The sequence below is a fragment of the Ovis canadensis genome, chromosome 16 (genome assembly GCF_042477335.2).
Source record: "Ovis canadensis isolate MfBH-ARS-UI-01 breed Bighorn chromosome 16, ARS-UI_OviCan_v2, whole genome shotgun sequence".
Taxonomy (NCBI): Eukaryota; Metazoa; Chordata; class Mammalia; order Artiodactyla; family Bovidae; genus Ovis; species Ovis canadensis.
This window is the reverse complement of record NC_091260.1, coordinates 53507422-53528405: the sequence shown is the minus strand read 5'-3', so window position 1 is coordinate 53528405 and position 20984 is coordinate 53507422. Positions and strand designations below refer to the sequence as shown.

Here is a 20984-nt window from a genome sequence, read left to right as displayed (position 1 = left end):
CCTTTCACCCATCCTGTGGATTCATAAAGTACACTGCTCTTGTCGCTGCCCTCAGCCCCACCTCAGCCATGGGCATGCCAGTGATCAGTCCTGGTGCCTCTCAGGCTTTGCATTCACAAGGCGGGCAGATCTTTCGAGCTCAAGTCACAGGGCTGCAGTAGTCTCATACCTGGGACCCACTGTGGGAGTTATGGAGACAGCTCAGATGCTGGCCTGGCCCAGCCCCCGCATGCATGCATCCACAAAACACATGGCTGCTAAGGCTAGACCCCTCCCAGCCTCGGGAGCACCTGCTGTCCCTTTGGATATTCTGCATGTGTTGAATTCACAAAGCTGGTGGAGGAGGTGTAACTCAGTGTCTGTGCCGCCTTGGATTGAGATTTCATTTCCGTTTCCAAAGTCGCATGGCCCCTGGGACTCAGCTGTGATTTCAGCCCCACGTCTGTGCGTGGGCAACCCACTGGTGTCTGGTCCCGGGTTGCCCAGGTGGTGTTGGTGGCTAGAACACCCAAGCCTGGCTGGGCCAGAGCCTCTTCTGGAAGCTGCACAGGCAGGGGCCAGAGAGTGGGGTGAGGGGCTGCCATGGTGGCACTTAACATGGGGAGCTTCTCTTCATGCCACTTAACAAGGGAGCTTCTCTTCCATGGTGGCCTGGGCTGCTTCTGAAAACACTCCTGGTTGCAGCATGCCACACCCCAACCCCTCCAGCCTGTCTCCACCCAGCCAACACCATGGACTACTTCTCTTAATGTCTTTCCTGCCTCTCTGTCTTCCCACCTGACCCAGCTGTCTGTGGGGATGTTTCCCAGTTGTTCTCCCAGCCAGAGAGGAAGCCATGCAGTGATGGTGCCAGAGGCTCCACTGTACCTGGCATCTGAGCAGGACCCCAGCTGGTGGCTGCCTGATGTCAAGTTCCAACTGGATTGTGCTCCCTGCCGTGGTATTACCTTGGCCCCAGGAACTGTATCCCATTACTGCTGGATCTGCAGGGACCATCAGTGAGCACCCCTAGTCCTGGCCACATCCCATGAAACAAGTTGGGGTGAGTTGGGCAGTACCACTGAAATGAAGGGGCCCGGCGGCTGTCCAGAGGGGAGTGGGTGGGCAGAGCTTGGTGAGAGAGTAAGCACAGAGGTAGGACCATTCTCTCCTTAACTTCTGTGTCTTGCTTTTACACTGCTTCTTCTGTCTTTTCATTATGATCTTGAAATCACATCATCATTCAGAATTTATGGGAAAGGAACCATTACAAAAATAATTTTGTTTATTTATTTTTGGTTGTGCCAGGTCTTTGTGGCTGCACAGGCTTGTCCCTAGTTGTGATGAGATGGAGCTACTCTTCGTCGGAGTGCTCGGGCTTATTGCGGTGGCTTCTCTTGTTGCGGAGCACAGGGTCTAGGGTGCACAGACTTCAGTAGTGTGGTGCGTGGGCTCAGCAGTTGCAGCTGGCAGGGCTCTAAAGCGTAGACTCTGCAGTTGTGGCACATGGACCCAGTTGCTCCGAGTCACGTGGCATCTTCCCAGATCAGGGATTGAACCTGTGTCTCCTGTCCTGGCAGGCGGGCAATACACCAGGGAAGCTCAGGAACTTTTTTTTTTTTTTGATAATGCTCCCCCTTCCCCATTCATGCTAATCTTAACTTTCTCACATAGAAGCAGGGGTATTCCATATCAAGGGTGGATAGTGGTGGGCTATCTCTTTGGGATCTTTGATACCCCTGTCAGCCTTCTCTCAGTGCAAGAGGAAGGGCTACTATTAGTGAATATTTAATGGCCATGGGTACTTCTATGTACTGAGTTTAACTGCATAAGTAGTTCGTTTCTCATCTTTCCCCTTCCCCTACATCCCTCTTGAGCATGAAACCTGGCACTGCAGAGAAGAATAGGAAAGCCCTTTTCCATCTTCCTCCAAAATACACTCCGCAAGCCAGCTTCACCATCAGTAAAGCTGTTGTCATGATCTGGCTGGGTATATCTGTGCTGTTTGGTTTGAAACCTCAGTTGGAGGAGGGTGATTATTCCAAACCCTCAATATGTCACTTTTCCATTTTACCCAGTTCTGGTTTATTTCCTCTGACTCAAGGATTGAACACTTGAGCCCTCAACAGCTGATTACAGACTCTTGTGGAGCCATGCTCCTTACCTTCTCTCTCCTCTGAAATTATTTTTATCAAGCTAATGACCTTTGAATCCTGATATGTATTTTTTCTTCTTTGGAAGTTTTCTGGCCCACCCTATCAGTTCTTGGTGAGGTCTGAGTGTTAGGGTGAGTTTGATTTTACTCCAGAAACCCTGCTACTCACTCCAAGGTGATAGCTATTCTCCTGCAGTTTTTCAGCTTCAGAACTACTGACATTTTGAGTCACATAATTCTCTGTGGTGGGAGGGGCTCTCCTATAGAAAGTTTAGTAGCATCCTTCACCTGTACTCACTAGATGCCAATAGCACCCTCCATCAAATTTGTGAAAGCCAAACGGGTCTCAGATATTGTCAGATGTCTTCTAGGGACAAAACCATCTCTAATTAAGGACTGCTCTCCTAGGGGTAAATGGATACAGTGAAGCAGCAGCAGAGAAGGGCCTCTGTCTTGGTGGCAGAGTTAGCACTGGCTTCATGGGGAAAAGCATTTGAGCTGAGCCTTGTAGGATAAGGGTTACCTAGTGGCCATAGCAGAGTTTTCAAGGTACAAACAGGTAGGTGTTCATGGTCCTCTGATTTCTTGACCCAAACCAGCTTCCTACCACCCCTATGCATGCCCACAGACATTGTAGGGGTCACCTGTGGATGCCTCGCTCTTCCCTGCTCAATGATCTTACTCATTCATGTGAGTGTATTCCATGTCCATATGTCCAGATTCTTTTGGGTTGGCCCAAAAGTTTGTTTGGGTTTTAGAACAACCCAAATAAACTTTTGGGCCAACTCGATACAACTGCTGGTTATATTTACCATACTGTGCACCACCTTTGAAAAAATATGTTGGATTTCTAAAGCAAATTCCTCTTCATCTTTATTATTACTTTCTCTTAAGCATTAAGAGAAAGCTTGTCTACAATTCATTGTTGTTTTTTTTTTCTAAATTTTATTTAATTTTGCCTGTACTGGGTCTTCATTGCTATGTAGACTTTCTCTAGTTGTGGCAAGTGGGGGCTACTCTCTAGTTACAATGCACAGGCTTCCCACTGTGGTGGGTTCTCTTGTTGCAGAGCATGGGCTCAAAAAGCTTGGGTTTCATTGTATAATTGTGCATGTGGGCTCAGTAGTTGTGGCACCCAGGCTTAGGTGCTCCAAGGCACATGGGGTCTTTCAGAGATTGAGCCTGTGTCCCCTGCATTGGCAGGCAGACTCTTAGCCCCTGGACCACCAGGGAAGTCTCCATTATGTCTGAACTTTGGATAGACTGAGGGACTAGGTTATGCAGTGAGCTGTAATTCCCAATGCGCTGGATCTGGGATTGTGGCAGATTTCAAGTATCACTTCAGATGGTCATACGGTGGGTTGTGTTGGTTACTGCACAATCATTCGTGAGAAGAGACCCAAGTTCTACTTCACCTGGGATATGACTCATCGCGTGACATGCGGATTTAGGGGTGGAGGAGGAGGGAGTCTGCAGGGAGTGATGGAGGGAGGACTTGACAGATCCTCCTCCAGGTTGCTAAATTCCAGAGTTGCTCTGGTGGCTAGTGGGAGTCTCATAGCAGGGGTAAATGAATCACATGGAAACATCAGTGAGTCTGGCCGTTTATTGATGCCACACAATGGCAGGCTATGGTTAACATTCTGGTTTTAAATACTGTGGTACCCACTGAGGTACCCCTTAAGGAGTCTGGGCCTGGGAAAGCAGTACAGAGATGCAGAGAGGACAATGGATGAGGCCTCAGACCACATGCAACCACTTTGGAGGGAGAGACAGGCAGAATTGTGCTTTTCCAACCATATTTTTTTAAATGACATAACTTAAAATAATACTAACAATATTTGAACACGCAATTAAAAAAAATAGCATCAAATATGTTGGTTAAGTTGTAGCACCAGACAGTTCATGTCATGAGGCCTCCCTCTTGAAAGTAAATCACTGTGCACTGATTTCATTGTCCTAGGGCTTCATACTAAAGTCAGAAGTGCTATGACTTGTAATCTCTGGTGAAGCAATGTGTAGCTTTCAGTGTTTCGGGGATTTTAACCAATTGATTGGGAAATTATGCCCTGAAACAATATAAATCCTTCAAATCATGTTCCAGAAACATGATGAAATTATCAGCAACACTCAATATCTGAAAGCTTCACATTGGGATGGCTCCACCACGTAGAGATGGATCAGGAGATTGGACAGAGATACACTCTTGTTTAAGAAGTCCCAACATTAAAATGAGTCACTCCTACAAAGGGGCAACTGATTGTATCACAGATTGATTTCATTTTTACAAAGGTATTCACTCTTTAGTCTCTTGAAATGTTGTTTCCTCTTGGTGGTTTGAATTATGTTTGGATGTTCAAAAACTAAATGAACCCAACTCTACCACTGGTAGAGGTGACATAAACCAGATTGGGCTTGAAAACCTTCATGTATTGAAGCACCAGGCCCTGCGGTGGCCTCTCTGGTTCATGGTAGATGCATATCCAGTGTCTCTTGCTACACTTCTCACTTGCTTGTTCAAGGTGGGAGGAAAGGAGGCCACGGAGGAAATAAAGCAACATCGCTACTTCATGTTGGCCCCCGTGAGCACCGAAAGAATGGTGAGATGTCATCTAGGTTCTTTAAAAGAATGGTGAGATGTCATCTAGGTTCTTGTCTTTCACGTGTTCCTGTTAATCTGAGGTCCCTCTCTTATTGCTAGCATGGGGACCTTTCAAAACCCTGACTGTCAAGGCAACAACCAAGTCAGATGACTCCAGTAGCAAGTACTATCTCATGACCCAGAATGACAGATGCTAAACAACTGTCTTACCTCACAGCCTCAATACAGGAAGTGAATGTTCATGATGCAGGATTGGGGCCAATATTCTGCCTTTGAGAAACTAGGGAAAGGCCTAGAATAGGGCACCTGGTCAGACACTCTCTACATTTCTACCATCTTTTCCTCATGGGTCATAAATAACATTTTGCATATTGGGAAATCTGGCCTAGTTTAGTTTGCTGAGGTCACGGGAATCTGGGTTTGTTCCTGAGTTTTGTAAAACTGGTTATATCCAGGGCTCTGATGACATGCATGATCCCAGGATAGCAGTTGTTGTTGTTCAGTTGCCAAGTCTGTTTGACTGTTTGTGACCCCATGGACTGCAGCACGTCAGGCTTTCCTGTCCATCACCATCTCCCAGAGTTTGCTTAAACTCATGTCCATTGATTTGGTGATGCCATCCAACCATCTCATTCTCTGTCACCTGTCATTCAGTCTTGTCCAACTCTGTCCAACTCTTGTCCGACTCCTTGCAACCCCAGGCAGGCTTCTCTGTCCATGGAATTCTCCAGGCAAGAATAATGGAGTGAGTTGCCATTCCCTTCTCCAGGGGATCTTCCCAACTCAGGGATCGAACCCATGTCTCCTGCATTGCAGATGACTCTTTACCATCTGAGCCACCAGAGAAGCCCTGGGATAGCAGAGTACCAGGTTAAGTTAAATCCATCCAACTTACTAAATTAATCCCCTTGAAAGCCTATACTACACTTCAAGGACAGTTTTTGCAAATTGCCTCATTAGAAAAAAAATCAGGTTCTCTTCTATTCCTGTCACTGATGATTTAAGCATCTTCTCTCTAAAACTGATTTCACCAGAGACTCATCGGCCAGCAATGTTTAGATTTAAGGACAGAATATAAGAACCTAATCATACAGAAATAAATTCCCTGGTTTTGGTAAACATTTTTGCTTTTCTACTGTATCTGGACCTATCTCAAATTTCATCCCAACCCCAGTGTTTTATTTTCCACAGGCATTTATCAGAATAATACACAGTAATGGCTTGAAAAAAAAAAAGCACATAATATAAAAATTTTCAGCTTCTGGTATCCAAGCAATAGAACTGGTGTTGGCCAGCAACACCATTACACATTTAACAGAAGATGCATATGGATTTGCCCACTTGTACATCTATCTACATGTTTATATTCATTCTGCCACCATCTGCATATTAGCACCATGTTTCAATAGCACCATTCTGCTGAACGAAGAGATAACTCAAGGGAAAGATGGGACACTGTGCTCCGTGGTGGATGTTAGTGGTACTTGTGTGTGAGTCTAAAGACATGCGGCCCTTGACGTGAAGATAGCTCTCCTGCCTTCCCCTCTGTCAAGAGCTGGTTCTGAAGGCTTCTTTCCCTGGGGGCTCTACTCCTCTCACCCTCCCCTGACTTTCCAGGTTCAGTTCATATAAACACCTCCCTTTACAAACCAGAAAATTCACCTTCAACTTGAGACCATAACCTACTTTGATTCCTGCTGGGTGATGGGAACATCAAAGATTCAGCCTTCTTAACTTTTTTGGACTCCCTGACTCACCTGTTCCTTTCAAGGAAAGAGATTCTCAAAAGTAACTACTGGGTGTGCTAGAGAGTAGGTCAGCTTTACCTCCTTTTTGAAAAGTTTTTTTCTTGAGACTATTAGTTTATACAAAGTTTTTCTATATTTGATTGATGCAATTTACCTAGGTCTTAGAAATATTTCCATCTAGAGCTCCATTTCCCAACTTGAGGGTAGGTGGGCGGGTTGTAGACACAGACCTGGCTGCAGCACTTGTGATGTGTAAAGCCTCAGTGGTGGAAAGATGTTCACCCTGAATTGAAGACCCAGGCAGGGGATGTGCCAGGGAAGGGAAAGTCACACAGAAAGACTCACATGCTCTTCTGCAAAGGAATGGGTATGTGCCAGGGAAGTGGGAAGAATAGAAGCCCACATTCTCTTCCTTATACAAGAAACTGATTTCTGATCATTTGTTTTTTAAGAGTTTTCATAAAAATTATCCTAAGTCAGAAATGTCTTCTGTATAACCTAAATCCCTTAAGTTTACTAAAGCTATAGTTCCTGCCCATTTCCTCTTCTTCTAGTGCCCCTAAGAAGGCAGGGGAGTCTAAACAGCTCAGATGTAGAGTCTACAGGGATTAGGGACAGACTGAGTCTGTAGCCAAGGCTTTTTCTTCCTGCCTCAGTTAAATATTAGGTAAAGAAAGTGGTCCCCTACCTGGATGAATTACAAGAATGTTCCTGAAAGCTCTCCTGACATTTGAAACAGCAGCTGCCCCAAGTAGGGAGATTTAGGAAAAAAAGAAAAAAGGGAGTGATTTCATCAAAGTAAATTAATAAGAATAATTGTTCCCTGGATAAGTGAGGCTCTATTTCCTGATACTCTCTTGAGGTAGTCTGGGAAAAATATGGTCTCTCTGTTTTTATCTTTAAGGGAGAAACAAAACACATCATTTTGTGGACTTGTCCAACTTGGTACCTTTCCCAGGAGATGATCCCATGAGAAGCCCAGTTCTCCTGGACACCTCACCTGCCTATCAGGGAGCAGTGAGCACAACAGTGCCATGACTCCTGCGAGGGATATTGTGTGGCTAAAGGGACACAGTGTGCTTTGTTTTGTTATGAGTCAAAGTTGAACCTGAAACACAGAATAACACGGCAAGAAAGTGGTCCCTGGGCTAGAACATGTCCTGGTCAGCAGGCTGCTGCAGTCTATGGTGGAGGGTGGCTTCCTTCTGCACTTAGGGTGCTTTGGGGTTCTTGAGTGGCTGTCGCTTTCTTGGCCTTTGGGTGTGGGCCACGTGTGTCTGGGAACACGAGAGGCAGCACTGAGCTCTCACGGTGGGCACGGAACATTTCTTCATGGTTTTAAGCGTCTGGCAGAAACTGGCTGATAAATTGTCCTTGGTGCAAAGGAGATCTGTGGGAGGAGACAAAAGATGAGAAAAAAACAAAAGATGATCTTTTTGTTAAGTGAAAGAGCACAACTTCTATTAATGGAAGATTTTATATGTCTCCTGAGAAAGGCTCCATAGCAATTCATAATAGCTGACATCTACTGACGGTCACGCCTGTGTAGTAATGTGTTGATTACAATGGTTCCTATTTTAACTAATAACAATGTGTTTGAGCCTAGTTATAATAATTTAAAATTCACAGTCCAAAACCACAATTATGTTTGTACTAGCCTAATATCTTGACCATCCTTTCCTCATACATGATTGGACTAGATTTCTCAGGGACCATCCTCGCATATTCTGTGGGTGGTAGACACTCAGATTGCAGTGGCCCTTGTCTGGAAAAAGTTCAATAAGGGCCCAATAACAGATTTTTCTTTTATAAAATGAAATTGTTTCCAACTTTGCTTCAGCGCCTCTCAGAGCTCTGCCTGACTTTCTTTCTCCATTACAGATTTGAATAGTCCTACAGTACAGCTTTTTACCCCAAACAGGCTGCTGTCCTTTGTAAATAGAATTGTTAGCAAAAGCAGAAATTGAGGTAATATTCCTCTTTACCCAAATCTGTGACAAGTGTTTTACCTCTCTCTGCATTTTTCACCTTCAGGTCACAAAAGCAAAAAATGCTTTTCACCTGCTCAGAACTCATTGTTCCCTGACTGTGCCTTTTTTCCTTCTTCTTCTCCATGAAGAGCTATCTTCTATTAACCGTCTAATTCCATTTGGTTTGTAAGTGTTCACTGCACTTGAGAGCAAGTAACATAGAATGCTCCTAGAACCCACGACCTTTTCATTGCTGCTGCTTTTCTTCTTCAGGCCTCATCTTAAAGCTATTATAAATCAGTGTCCCCTAATCCCACAGGAAACTTCTGAATGTAATCTGATATTTCAGAAAGAGTACGTATTTCTGCCAAGTGTTTCTACTGTGGAATAGGATTCTGAGCTCTTCATCTCCCACGTTCCTGCAGGAGTAGCAGGTGTTCTCCATGGGGCCTATCAGAATGCAATGCACATCACAGGCAATCCACTAAAAAGACTGCAATGATGGGAAAAAACCTTACCGCTTATATAGCTGAATGAATACAACACATTAAATTCATGCTCTCAAGATGAGTGCATGCGTGTGTGCTCGCTTCAGCCATGTCTGACTCTTTGCGACCCTATGGACTGTAGGCTCCTATGGCTCCTCTGTCCATGGGATTCTCCAGGCAAGAATACTGGAGTGGGTTGCTCTTTAGAATGAGGCAGGGCTTCCTTCCTAGGTCTCTGGCTTTGGAACAGGGCCCAGCATAGGGTTGCTCCGATTTCTAAGTCTCTCCTAAGGCCTGTTTGGATGGTGGATGGAGAAGGTGCATCTGGGGTAACTCTCTGTCCCACAGTCTCCTTGCTGTGAATCTGTCAGTGCTCTGGTGCTACTACAAGAGAAGACAGTTTGAAGTTTGAAAGCTTAGCTTCCAATGGCCCAAAGCTTCTTTTGGCCATGTTGGACCACATGGATCCCTTCTGTCCCAGTCTCCAAACCTGTATTATTATTGTAACATTTGCTCAAACATGGCACTATGTTCTATCTTAGACTGTTCTGTAAATGGTATGTGAGCCTTTTCTACTAAAGGCCCTCTGACCTCTCTCTAGGATGTCTACCATTCTATTAGGTTGGGGAAAAAATTTGTTTGGGTTTTTCTAAAACATCTGATGGAAAAACCCAAATGAACTTTTTTGCCAACCCAGCAGAAAGGCTTCTTAGAGTACCTCAAAGTCTTTAACTTGTTCCGGGTTGAATTGTGTCCTCCAAAGCTTCAGTGTTCCTTCAAAGTTGAAGTCTTAACCATTGGTACCTGTGGATGTGACCTTATTTGGAAATATTTCTTGGCAGATGTAATTATGATGTAAATAAAAATGCAGGCACCCTGGAGTAGAGTGGGCTCTCAATCAACATGACTGTGTCCTTATCGAGAGAGAAGAGATAGGCACACATGGTAAAGAGAAAGCCATGCAATGACACACACACACAGAGGAAGATGGTCATGTGATGATGGAGGCAGAGACTGGAGTTATGCAGCTACAAGTCAGAGAAAGCTGATGGCCACCAGAAGCTAAGACAAGAGAGCACGATTCTACCAGGAACCTTGATTATTTTTTTTTTAACCTCCTTGCCTCCAAAACTGTGAAAATAAATTTCTGTTGCTTTAAGCTTCTGATAGTTTGCAAGAGCCCTAGGAAAGTAATGCACCTCCTCCCCCATAACAATGACGAAGATAATTTATTAAGCACTTACCACATACTAGGCAACGTGCTTGATGTATACGATTTCATTTGATCCTCATAGAATTTACTTATAGGTATGTCTGTTTTTCTCCTTTGCCAACAAAGGTCCGTCTAGTAGAGGCTATGGTTTTTCCAGTGGTCATGTATGGGTGTGAGAGTTGGACTGTGAAGAAAGCTGAGTGCCAAAGAATTGCTGCTTTTGAACTGTGGAGTTGGAGAAGACTCTTGAGAGTCCCTTGGGCTTCAAGGAGATCCAACCAGTCCATTCTGAAGGAGATCAGTCCCTGAGTATTCATTGGAAGGACTGATGCTGAGGCGGAAACTCCCAATACTTTTGCCACCTCATGTGAAGAGTTGACTCACTGGAAAAGACCCTGACGCTGGGAGGGATTGGAGGCAGGAGGAGAAGGGGACGACAGAGGATGAGATGGCTGGATGGCATCACCAACTCGATGCACATGAGTTTGGGTGAATTCTGGGAGTTGGTGATGGACAGGGAGGCCTAGCGTGCTGTGATTCATGGGGTCGCAAAGAGTCAGACATGACTGAGCAACTGAACTGATGCAATTGAACTGATGTCTGTTTCTCTCCTTTTAAAACTGAGGTTCCAGAAAGGCTAACTGGCCCAACATCACACAGCTGGAAAGCAGATGATGATGCTGGAATCTGAATGTTGCCTTAGTGCCTCTAGAGCTTTGGATCTCTTGTGCTGGTGATGGGGGAGGAGGGGTCCACATGGACAGGTTCTTCCCTGACCAGAATATCTTCATTTGTTTAACCCATGGCTCCCACTTGTCAGGTCCACACCTCCAGCAATAAAAGGGACCCAACCAAGCCTGGTGTCCTTGCCTGATCTTGGGAACCACTGGATCACAAGCTGGGAACATGTAGGTCCTGAGTCTTCCTGTTTGAAAGTGGGGAACTGGAAAGAAGAGTGGAGGAGGGCAGTGACCTATATTGGGAGCCTGTGTTCCAAGCCTATGTTTAGCAGCTCATTTATACAATAACTGTGAGCCCAACAACATGGCAGGGCTTAATTGCACCAGTTCTCCTTATTATTGTGAAACAATGAAGGCTGGCTGTGTTCATCAGCCAACTGGATGCCAGCCAAAGCACACAATGCTTATAATTAGGGGCAACTTAGAGAGGACATCCCAATTTGTCTATGTCTGTTCAATAGAAATCACACTTGGAACTTAAAGGGACAGTTGCAAGCTTGTTCCCTTGCTGTCAGCTATGTCTAAGTGGAAGGAATAACATTTTGCCCACAAAAGGTAAAAAATAATTTCCATGTTGTTGGCAAACACAGATTCTGTAAGACTTTGGGTTCCTTGAGGCCAGGGTCTGTGGCATACTCATGTCTGTATCCTCAGTTTTTATGTTTTGCCTGAAACACATCTTGTGATCAGCAATATTTGCTGAACACATGAATGAATTGAAATTCTGTTCATCTGGAAGAATATCTTTCAGTAGGAAGTCTGCTGAGGAGTGGCCAAGAGGGAGCAGTAAGACCCTGAGCCCACCTCTTCCCACAGGCATACTAAAATTGCAACTATGTACAGAGTAACTACTGATGAGAAAGACTAGCAGAAAAGATCTTCTACAACTACAGATATAAAGAAGAAACCGTAAGGAGACAGGTAGGCAGGATGGAGATGTAGAACAGTTAAGACCCATAACTTTGGGTGGGTGGACCACAAATGAAAATAATAATCACAGAGGTTCTCCGTGAGCAGAGGGCCTGACCCCTATATCAGCCTTCCCAGACTAGTAGTCTTGCATGAATAATATGAGTCCCCAGAACATCTGCCTTAAGGCTGATAGGATTCAAATTTAGGAGAGCCAAAGGGCTGCTCGAAATAAAGACCCCATTCTTAAAGGGATTCCCTGCTAGCTCAGATGGTAAAGAATTTGCTTGTGATGCAAGGGACCCAGGTTCAATCCTTGGGTCATGGAGATCCCCCAGAGAAGGGAATTGTTACTACTCCAGAATTCTTGCCTGGAGAATCCCACGGACAGAGGAGCCTGTGAGCTATAGGGTGACAAAGAGTCAGACATGACTGAGCAACTAACACTTTTATTTAAAAGGCACACACAAAATTTTACATCCTCCAGGACCCAAGGCAGAAGCAGTAATCTGAAGGCAGTCTGTCTGTACCAGGATACCCCAGGTCAGGCAACTACCAGGTGGAGACACAGCCCCAGTCACCAGCAGTCCTGCTGCTTTAAGACCTCCTGAGCTGCTTTGACTTGGCCCTGCACAGTGGAGGGCCTAGGGCCCAGCCCTTCACACCAGTGTGCTAGGACTAGCTCCAGGAACCCCAGGGCCTAGTCCCCACCCACCAACAAGTTGACACATCAACTCCAGGACTCCCAGGGCCCTGAAGCCAGAAGTCCCAGGACCAGGTTTCACTCTGCAGCTTGCCATGTCAGTAAGCCCTGGCCTTTGTCCATTTGGCAGGCCAACATCCGCTCTGAAAAACCTTGGACGGCAAGGTGCCCCAGCATATGGTCCTACCTACCAGTGGGTCAACACCAGCTCTAGGACTTTCAGGGCCCTGTAACAAAAAACCCCTAAACCTGGTTCTACCTATCTGCAGGCTGACATCAGCTCTAAGTCACCCTGGGTCACACATCAGCAGGCCAACAGCAGCTTTGGGACACCATGGACCTCATAGCCAGTCATATCAGGAACCAGCTCTGCCTACAGGTAGGCTTGCAGTCAGCCATCTCATGTCCTGGCCCCACCAAGGCAGAGCCTGGCAGCAACCTTACAGGAAGCCAGCCACACCTACCAGACGCCCACAATGGTTAGCCCATCACAACAGAAAGACCCACACAGCCCATGTTGGGACACCTTTAGACCATAAAGCTTTTGTGATGAGAGCAGACTATGCTGCTGAAACACATAGGATTTCTCCTACAAAAGGCTGCTTCTCCAATGTCAGGAAACAAAACCCATCACATACACAGAAATAAAAATAGCAAATTAGACAAAACGAGGCAATAGAGGAATATATGCCAAATGAAGGAAGAAGATAAAATGCCAGAACTAACTGCACTGAAGATAGGAAATCTATCCAAAAAAGAGTTCAAGGTAATGATTATAAAGATGAACAAAGAACTTGAGAGAAGAATCGGTGAATACATTGAGAGGATTAACAAAGAATCAAACAGCTGAGAAATAGAAAAGCTGAAATAAAAAATATACTAAAAGGAATTAACAGTGGATGAGATGATAGGAACAGATCAGCCAGCTGGAAGACAGTAGTGGAAATACTGAAGTTGAACAGAAAAGCAAAATAATAATAATGATAATGAGGACAGTTTAGAGACCTCTGTGATACAATATTAAGTGCACTAACATTCATAATATAGGGACCCCAGAAGGAAAATTAGGGAAATGGGCAGAGAACATATTTGATGATGTAATAACTAAAAACTGCCCTAACCTGGAAAAGGGAAGAGACATCCAGGTCCAGGAAGCACATAGTCCAAAATAGGATCAACTCAAAGATGATCACATCGAGACACAGTGTAATTAAAATGGCAAAAATTAAAGGCAGAAAATTAAAACCAGCAAGGGAAAAGCAACAAGTACAAGAGCACTCCCATAAGGCTATCAGCTGACTATTCAGCAGAAACTCTGCAGGCCAGAAGGGCATGATATATTTAAAGTGATGAAAGAGGAAATTCTTGGTTGTAACCAAGAATATTCTACCTGATGGAGAGATCAAAAGTTTTACAAAAGCTAAAAAAATTTAGCACCACTAAACTTATCTGGTGACTCAGACAGTATAGAATCCTCCTGCAATGCAGGAGACCTGGGTTTGATCTCTGGGTTGAGAAGATCCCCTAGAGAAGGGCATGGCAAACCACTCCAATATTCTTGCCTGGAGAATCCCATAGACAGAGGAGCCTGATGGGCTACGGTCCATGGGGTTACCCAGAGTAGGACATGACTGAGTGACTAAGCACACAAAATAGCTTTATAGGAAATGGTAAAGGGACTTCTATAAGTGAAAAATAAAATGCCACAATTAGGAACATGAAAATTATAAAAGGAAAAATTAAATGGTATAAATACAAATATGCAATAAAGGCAAATATACAAAAAATCAATCATGTAGAAAAATTAAAAGGTAAAAACAGAAAGTTTATCTATATCCACAGTAAGTAGTTAAGGAATACACAAACAAAAACACATAGAATATGATGTCAAAAACAGTAAACATGGGAGAGAGGAGTAAAAATGCAGGGTTGTTAACACATTATTGACCAGGTGATTTTAGTAGACACTAATGCCTGTGGCCAGTGAATTGGTATGTAAGTGAACACTGAAATGTCTCCAGTCAGTACCATTCAGGTCAAAAACAGATATATTAATATATCTTTGGTTAATAATGTGTTAAATGCATCCTATACATAGTAAATCCTAAAAAGATGCCAACAAAAACTACTAGGGCTCATCACTGAATTCAATAAAGTTGCAGGATACAAAGTTAATATACAGAAATCAGATGCATTGCTATACACTAACAATGAACTATCAGAAAGAGAAATAGAAGAAACAATTCTATTTACAATGACATCAAAAAGAATAAAATATCAAGGAATAAATTAAAGGAGTTAAAAACTGTACTTGGAAAACTATCAGACACTGATGAAAGAAACTGAAGATGACATAAACAACTGGAAAGATATCCTGTGTTCATGAACTGGAAGAATTAATTCTGTTAAAATGCCTGTACTACCCAAGGAAATCTACAGATTCAATGCACTCCCGATCAAATTACCAAATGCATTTTTTACAGAACTAGAAGAGATTAACTCTCAAATTTGTATGGAAACACAAAAGATCCCCCAACAGCCAAAACAATCTTCAGAAAGAAGAACAAAGCTAGAGGTATTACATGTCCTGATTTCCAACTATATGACAAAGCTACAGTAATCAAAACAGTATGGTACTGACACACAAACAGATACTGCTCGATGGAACAGAATAGAGAGCCCAGAAATGGACCCACCCTCACATGGGCAAATAACCTATGACAAAACAGTGAAGACTATACAATGGGGAACTGACAGCCTCTTCAACAAATGGTGCTGGGAAAATGAACAGCTACATGCAAAAGAATCAAACTGGACTATTCTCTCACACCATGCACAAAAATAAATTCACAGTGGATTAAAGGCTTAAGTGTAGGAAAAAACCCACAAAATTTCTTGAAGGAAACAGCAGTACATGCTTTGATGTCAGTCTTGGTAATTTTTTTTTTTGGATCTATTTAGGCAAGGGAAACAAAAGCAAAAATAAATGGGGATATATCAAACTAAAAATCTTTTTCATAGTGAAAGAAAATATCAACAAAATATAAAGGCTGACTACTGAATACCCAAGATCCTGATGCTGGGAAAGACTAAAGGCAGGAGGAGAAGGGGTTGACAGAGGATGAGATGGTTGAATGGCATCACTGACTTGATGAACATGAGTTTGAGCAAGCTCTGGGAGTTGGTGACGGACAGGGAAGCCTGGCATACTGCAGTCTGTGGGATTGCAAGGAGTCAGACACGACTGAGCAACTGAACTGAACTGAATAGGAGAAGATATTTGCCAACAGTGTATTTGATAAGGGGTTACTATCCAAAATATACAAAGATCTCATACATCAACATCAAAAAGCATACAACCTGATTAAAAAATGGGCAGAGGATCTGAACAGAAATTTTTCCAAAGACATACAGCTGGCCAATAGGCATGTGAAAGGATGCTCAGCATTACTAATCATCAGGGAAATGCAACCCAACACCACAATGAGATATCACTTCACACCAGTCAGAATGTCTTGCATCGAGAAGATCACAAATCACAAATGTTGGCCAGGATGTGGAAAAAAGGGAGCCCTTGTGCCCTGTTGGTGAGAATGCAAGTTGGTGCAGCTACTATGGAAAACAATATGGACATTCCTCAAAAAATTAAAAACAGAACTACCATACAATCCAAAAATTCCACTCCTAGGTATTCATCCAAAGAAAATAAGAATACTAATTAGAAAACACATATGTACCCTTATGTTCATTGCAGCAACAATAGCCAACATATGGAAATGACATAAATGCCCATCAATAGAAAAATGGATAAGATGTATATATCATTCAGATATATACAAGGGAATAATACTCAGCCATGAAAAAGAAATGAGATCCTGCCATTTGCCACAATATGGATAGACCTAGAGGGTATTAACACTAAATGAAATCAGACAGAGATCTTACTTATATGTGGAATCTCCAAAATAAAAAACAGACTAATAGATACAGAGAACAAACAGGTGGTTGCCAGGAGAATGTAGGGTAAGGGGAGGAAAAGAAATAGGTAGAGGAGATTAAGAGTGGAGAGAAAGATTAAGAGAGGAGATTAAGAATGGAGGAGAAAAGAGCTTGCTCAAACTTCCAGTCACAAAATTAATGAGTCATGGGTATGGAATGTACAGTGTGGGGAATACAGTCAATAACTCTGTAATGTATTTGTATGGTTACATACCATAACTAGACTTATCATTATGATCAGTTTGAACTGTATAGACATATCAAATCACTATGTTGTATACCACGCATGCACGGTGTTGTTTGTTATGCTTCAAAACCTATCTAACTCATAGAGAAATAGGTCAGATTTGTGGTTACCAGGGGTGCTGTCTTTTCACCAGATCGAAGACAGAGGATGAGATGGTTGGATAGCATCACCATCTCAATACAGATGAGTTTGAGCAAACTCTGGGAGATAGTGAAGGACAAGGCAGCCTGCAGTACTGCAGTTCATGGGGTCACAAACTGACAGATACAACTTAGCAAGTCAACAACAACAACAGAAGTGGGTGGTGTGGTGGAGGGGGAATTGGGTGAAGGCAATTAAAAGGTAGAAACTTCTGGTTATAACATAAGTACTAAGGATGTAATATATAGCACGACAAATAGTGATGCTGTACATTATACATGAAAGTGGTTAAGAGGAATCGTAAGCATTCTCATCACAAAACAATTTTTTCTATTTCTTTCTTTAATTTTGTATATACGAGATGATGTCCATTCGTAAACTTTTCATGATTATCACTCCCTGTTGTAATTAAATAATTACATGTAATTAAATGTAATTAAATAATTATGCTCTACACCTTAAACTTATATAGTGCTATATGTCAATTATATCTCAAATAAAACTGGGACAAAAAATTTTAAAAGTCTACTGACTCAAATGTTTATTTGTATCAACTTTAAGTACTGTCGTTCTTTATTACTTTCATTATTTGTATTTACTTCTGTACCCCTCATTCCCCAAATTAAAAAACAACTCACGAATGGTGTGCATAAAGGGTTAGCTTTTGATTTTTAATCATTATGAACGTAATGTCTAGAATGTAGATTATATTCAGTAAATATTTCTGAATGAATTAAAAAATTTTTTCTAAACCCAGGTACTTGGATTCTATAGTCCCCACTATGAAAGTGGTAATTCTCATTTAGATTTTACGTCACTAGCAATTTAGACGGCACCTAAGGGAAGTAAAAGGCAAACCTTACATGAGTTCATACCTGATTTTACAAGATGGGCATGTGCTCAGTTGCTCAGTCATGTCTGACTCTAAGCAACCCCATGTGCTATAGCCCACCAGGTTCCTCTGTCCATGGGATTTCCCAGGCAAGAGTACTGGAGTGGGTTGCCATTTTTGTCTCCCAGGGAACTTCTCAACCCAGCAATTGAACCCGTGTTTCCTGTGTGTCCTGCATTGGCAGGTGGATTCTTTACTACTCGCCACCTGGGAAGTCCAAGATGGGCTTGGGGGCATGTTTACTGTGGTGGCTGGCTAGCTGAGAAGAATCTGGGCATTGGATGACTTGTTTCAAAGCATTTTAGAGGGCATGGGTGTCAGGGTAGCTTTTCTTAAATCCAAGAATCTCATGCAGCTGCTCTTTCCTGTTGTTTCTATATGAATAAGCATGGCTCTGCCTTCAAGAGAAGCTTGTAATTACCTTTTGTTGTCCTGATAATTGTTGGTGAGTAGAATTCATTGTTATTTACATCCATTGCCAGCCAACTGTTAGTCATCATCTCTTCAGTGTGAGATTTCAATGTAAAAATTACCAGATACACATTTAACCCAATTTTGATTGTATAATGTAAAATAACCAATAGGGACTTCCCTGGCTGTCCAGTGATTAAGACACCATGCTTCCACTGCAGGCGTTCAGTCCCTGGTCAGATTCTGCACGCTGCATGGTGCAGCCACAAACAACAACAAACCCTAGGCATGGTCAACCAAGACTATGTTGCTGCCTCAATAATATAAAAACCAACATAACTTCAAAGGATTCTATGCCCTCAGCATTTTAAAAATGTGGTACCACAGAATGTGATGAAATGAAAAGAGTTCCAAATTGACCCTTTGGTCTAGAACAGGATGCTTCTTATAAAAAGAGGCTCATCACTGCCAATTATTAGAGAAATGCAAAACAAAACTACGATGAGGTACCTATAGATTATCATACTAAGTGAAGTAAGTCAGAATGAGAACAACAAATACTGCACGCTATCACTTATACTGTATGTGGTTTCTAAAATATGACCCCAGTGAACCTGTCTATGAAACAGAAACAGATTCACAGGCATAGAGAACAGGCTTGTGGTTACCAAGCATGGTGGTGGGAGAGGGATAGATTGGGCTTCTGGGATTAGCAGATGCAAACTATTATATACACAGAATGGATAGACAACAAGGTCCTACTGTATAGCACAGGTATACTGTATAGCACAATTGCTATATTCAATATCCTGTGATAAACCATAATGGGAAAGAACATGAACAAAAATATATATAATGGAATCACTTCGTTGTATAGCAGAAATTAACACAATGTTGTAAATCAACCATACTTGAATAAAATTAAATACAACAGGGTGCTTCTCAAATTTTGAGGCACATCCAAATCACCTGGGATTCTTGTTTAAATGCAGATTCTGATTCAGTAGGTCTGGGGTGAGGCCAGAGATCCTGCATTTCTGACAAGCTCCCAGGTGATGCCAATGCAGCCAGTCCAGGGGCCACACTTTGAGTAGCCAAGAATCTGGAAGGCTAAAACTTAATAAAACCTCTGAAAACAAGCCCCAGGTAGCTCTGTTTGGAGTTTTGAGTAAGGCCAATGATAGCCACTGTCAAATGCACGTTGGTCAGGGAGAAGCTGCGTGTGATCCTCAGATCTGAAGCATTTTCTCAGTGTACTTTGTTCAGGATTTCCAACCCATACCTCTCTCCTGACTTCTGCACCTGTGTAAAAAACAATCACAGGCCACTCCTACCTAAAGGATTCATAGACTGCTCTGAAAACATATCCCACACAGAACACAATACCCTTCCTGGTTCCCAAATCCACCCTGGGCCTCCTGTTTCACGGAATGGTAGCCTCATCTACTCAGCTACCCAAGTAGGACATCTGGGCTTTGTTCTCCCTCCTCTTTTCCCACACAAAGTCCTGTCAGGTCTCTCTTTGAAGCAGCCCTTGAATCCACTTACTTCTGTCTGTCTGCACTTCTGCTGCCTTAGTTCACGCCACACACATCTCCTGATTAAGGTACAGTTGCGCCCCTGACCTGGCCCCCTTCTCCACCTCCCACAGTGCAGCATGGATGACTCTCTTACCTTGACGCCTGTTTGGAATACTTCAAGGACTCCCATCTGCCCTAGGCATAAAGCAGCTCACCAGCATGCTTCACGTGGCTCTTTATCCTCTAGCTCCAGCTTACCTCTATAGTCCTACTGCTTCCTAACTCCCCTTGAACTGTGCACTGTATTTAGACTTACATGCCATGACATCATCATCTTCGTGCTTACTGCATACCCTGAAAGCTGCTCTTGGAAACTGCAGCCCGACCTTTCTACTCATCCTTCGCTTCCCTCCACCCCCACCCCTAGTTTATGTTTGATGACCTTCCCAAGTACTCTCTTAACATCGTAACCTGATCAGTATCTCACTGGTTGGTGATCTCCCTCATTTGATATTATGTTTATGGCACACAGCAAGTGTCTAACAAATATCTATTAAATAAATACACAATCTGTAGATAAACAATCTTTAGGGAAACTCTTCTCAATATATTTACTCTGACCACAGTCTCTCTTGAATGCCAGCCCTCAGTGCTCGGAAGGAGGCAAGGAGCAGATCTATACACCACAGGTTTCACTACCTCTCATGCTTAAAAATATTTGAAGAAAGGCTACTACTGGTAGAGAGCTTTAAATACCTTCAAGTCTACTTTTCCTGGGAGCTGTTGGTCAATGATACGAGAGTGTGGGTGTGTGAACTCTCAGCCCATTGGCCTCGAGAGCAGACAGCTCTGAGACTTAACTTTGCACTGGAGCATCCCTGTGGGACCAGGTTGAAGTCAGGACTGTGTCTGAAATGGCCGGCTGGCTGTGCTTTCTCCCTTTTCTGTCCTTTCCCTCTCCCTCAGCATCTTCTGTGGGAGCTCTTCCTTAATGAATCCCTGGCACACAAGTGGGCACCTTGGAGTCTGTTTCTGCAGAAACTAAGACAGCAGAGCTGGATGGTGGAAAGGGCCATTTAGCACTTGACTGGCTTCCTGAGAAAGGCCAGATAGAACATTTCTCAGAAACCTTTGAAAAAACAGAAGCGATTCTCATTTGTGTGGGAAGTCAGTGTGAATGTGCTCTGAGATAGGAAAAAGGATGCGATAGTCCCTCGAGGAACTAGTGTCAAACTTCACCAAATCAGACAAATGGCTCCCAGGGGAG

At 43.2% G+C, this 20984-nt stretch overlaps 1 protein-coding gene across 1 annotated transcript in view; it reads right to left on the bottom strand.

Annotated features, from left to right (window-relative positions):
• Positions 1 to 3726: 3726 nt before the first annotated feature.
• ADAMTS12 (ADAM metallopeptidase with thrombospondin type 1 motif 12) overlaps positions 3727 to 20984 on the bottom strand; it is a 407364-nt gene continuing 390106 nt past the window's right edge. The window contains exon 24 of the mRNA XM_069555948.1: positions 3727 to 7874. Coding sequence (XP_069412049.1) covers positions 7696 to 7874 — 179 coding nt within the window. The 3' untranslated portion in view covers positions 3727 to 7695. The remainder of the gene's footprint in view (positions 7875 to 20984) is intronic.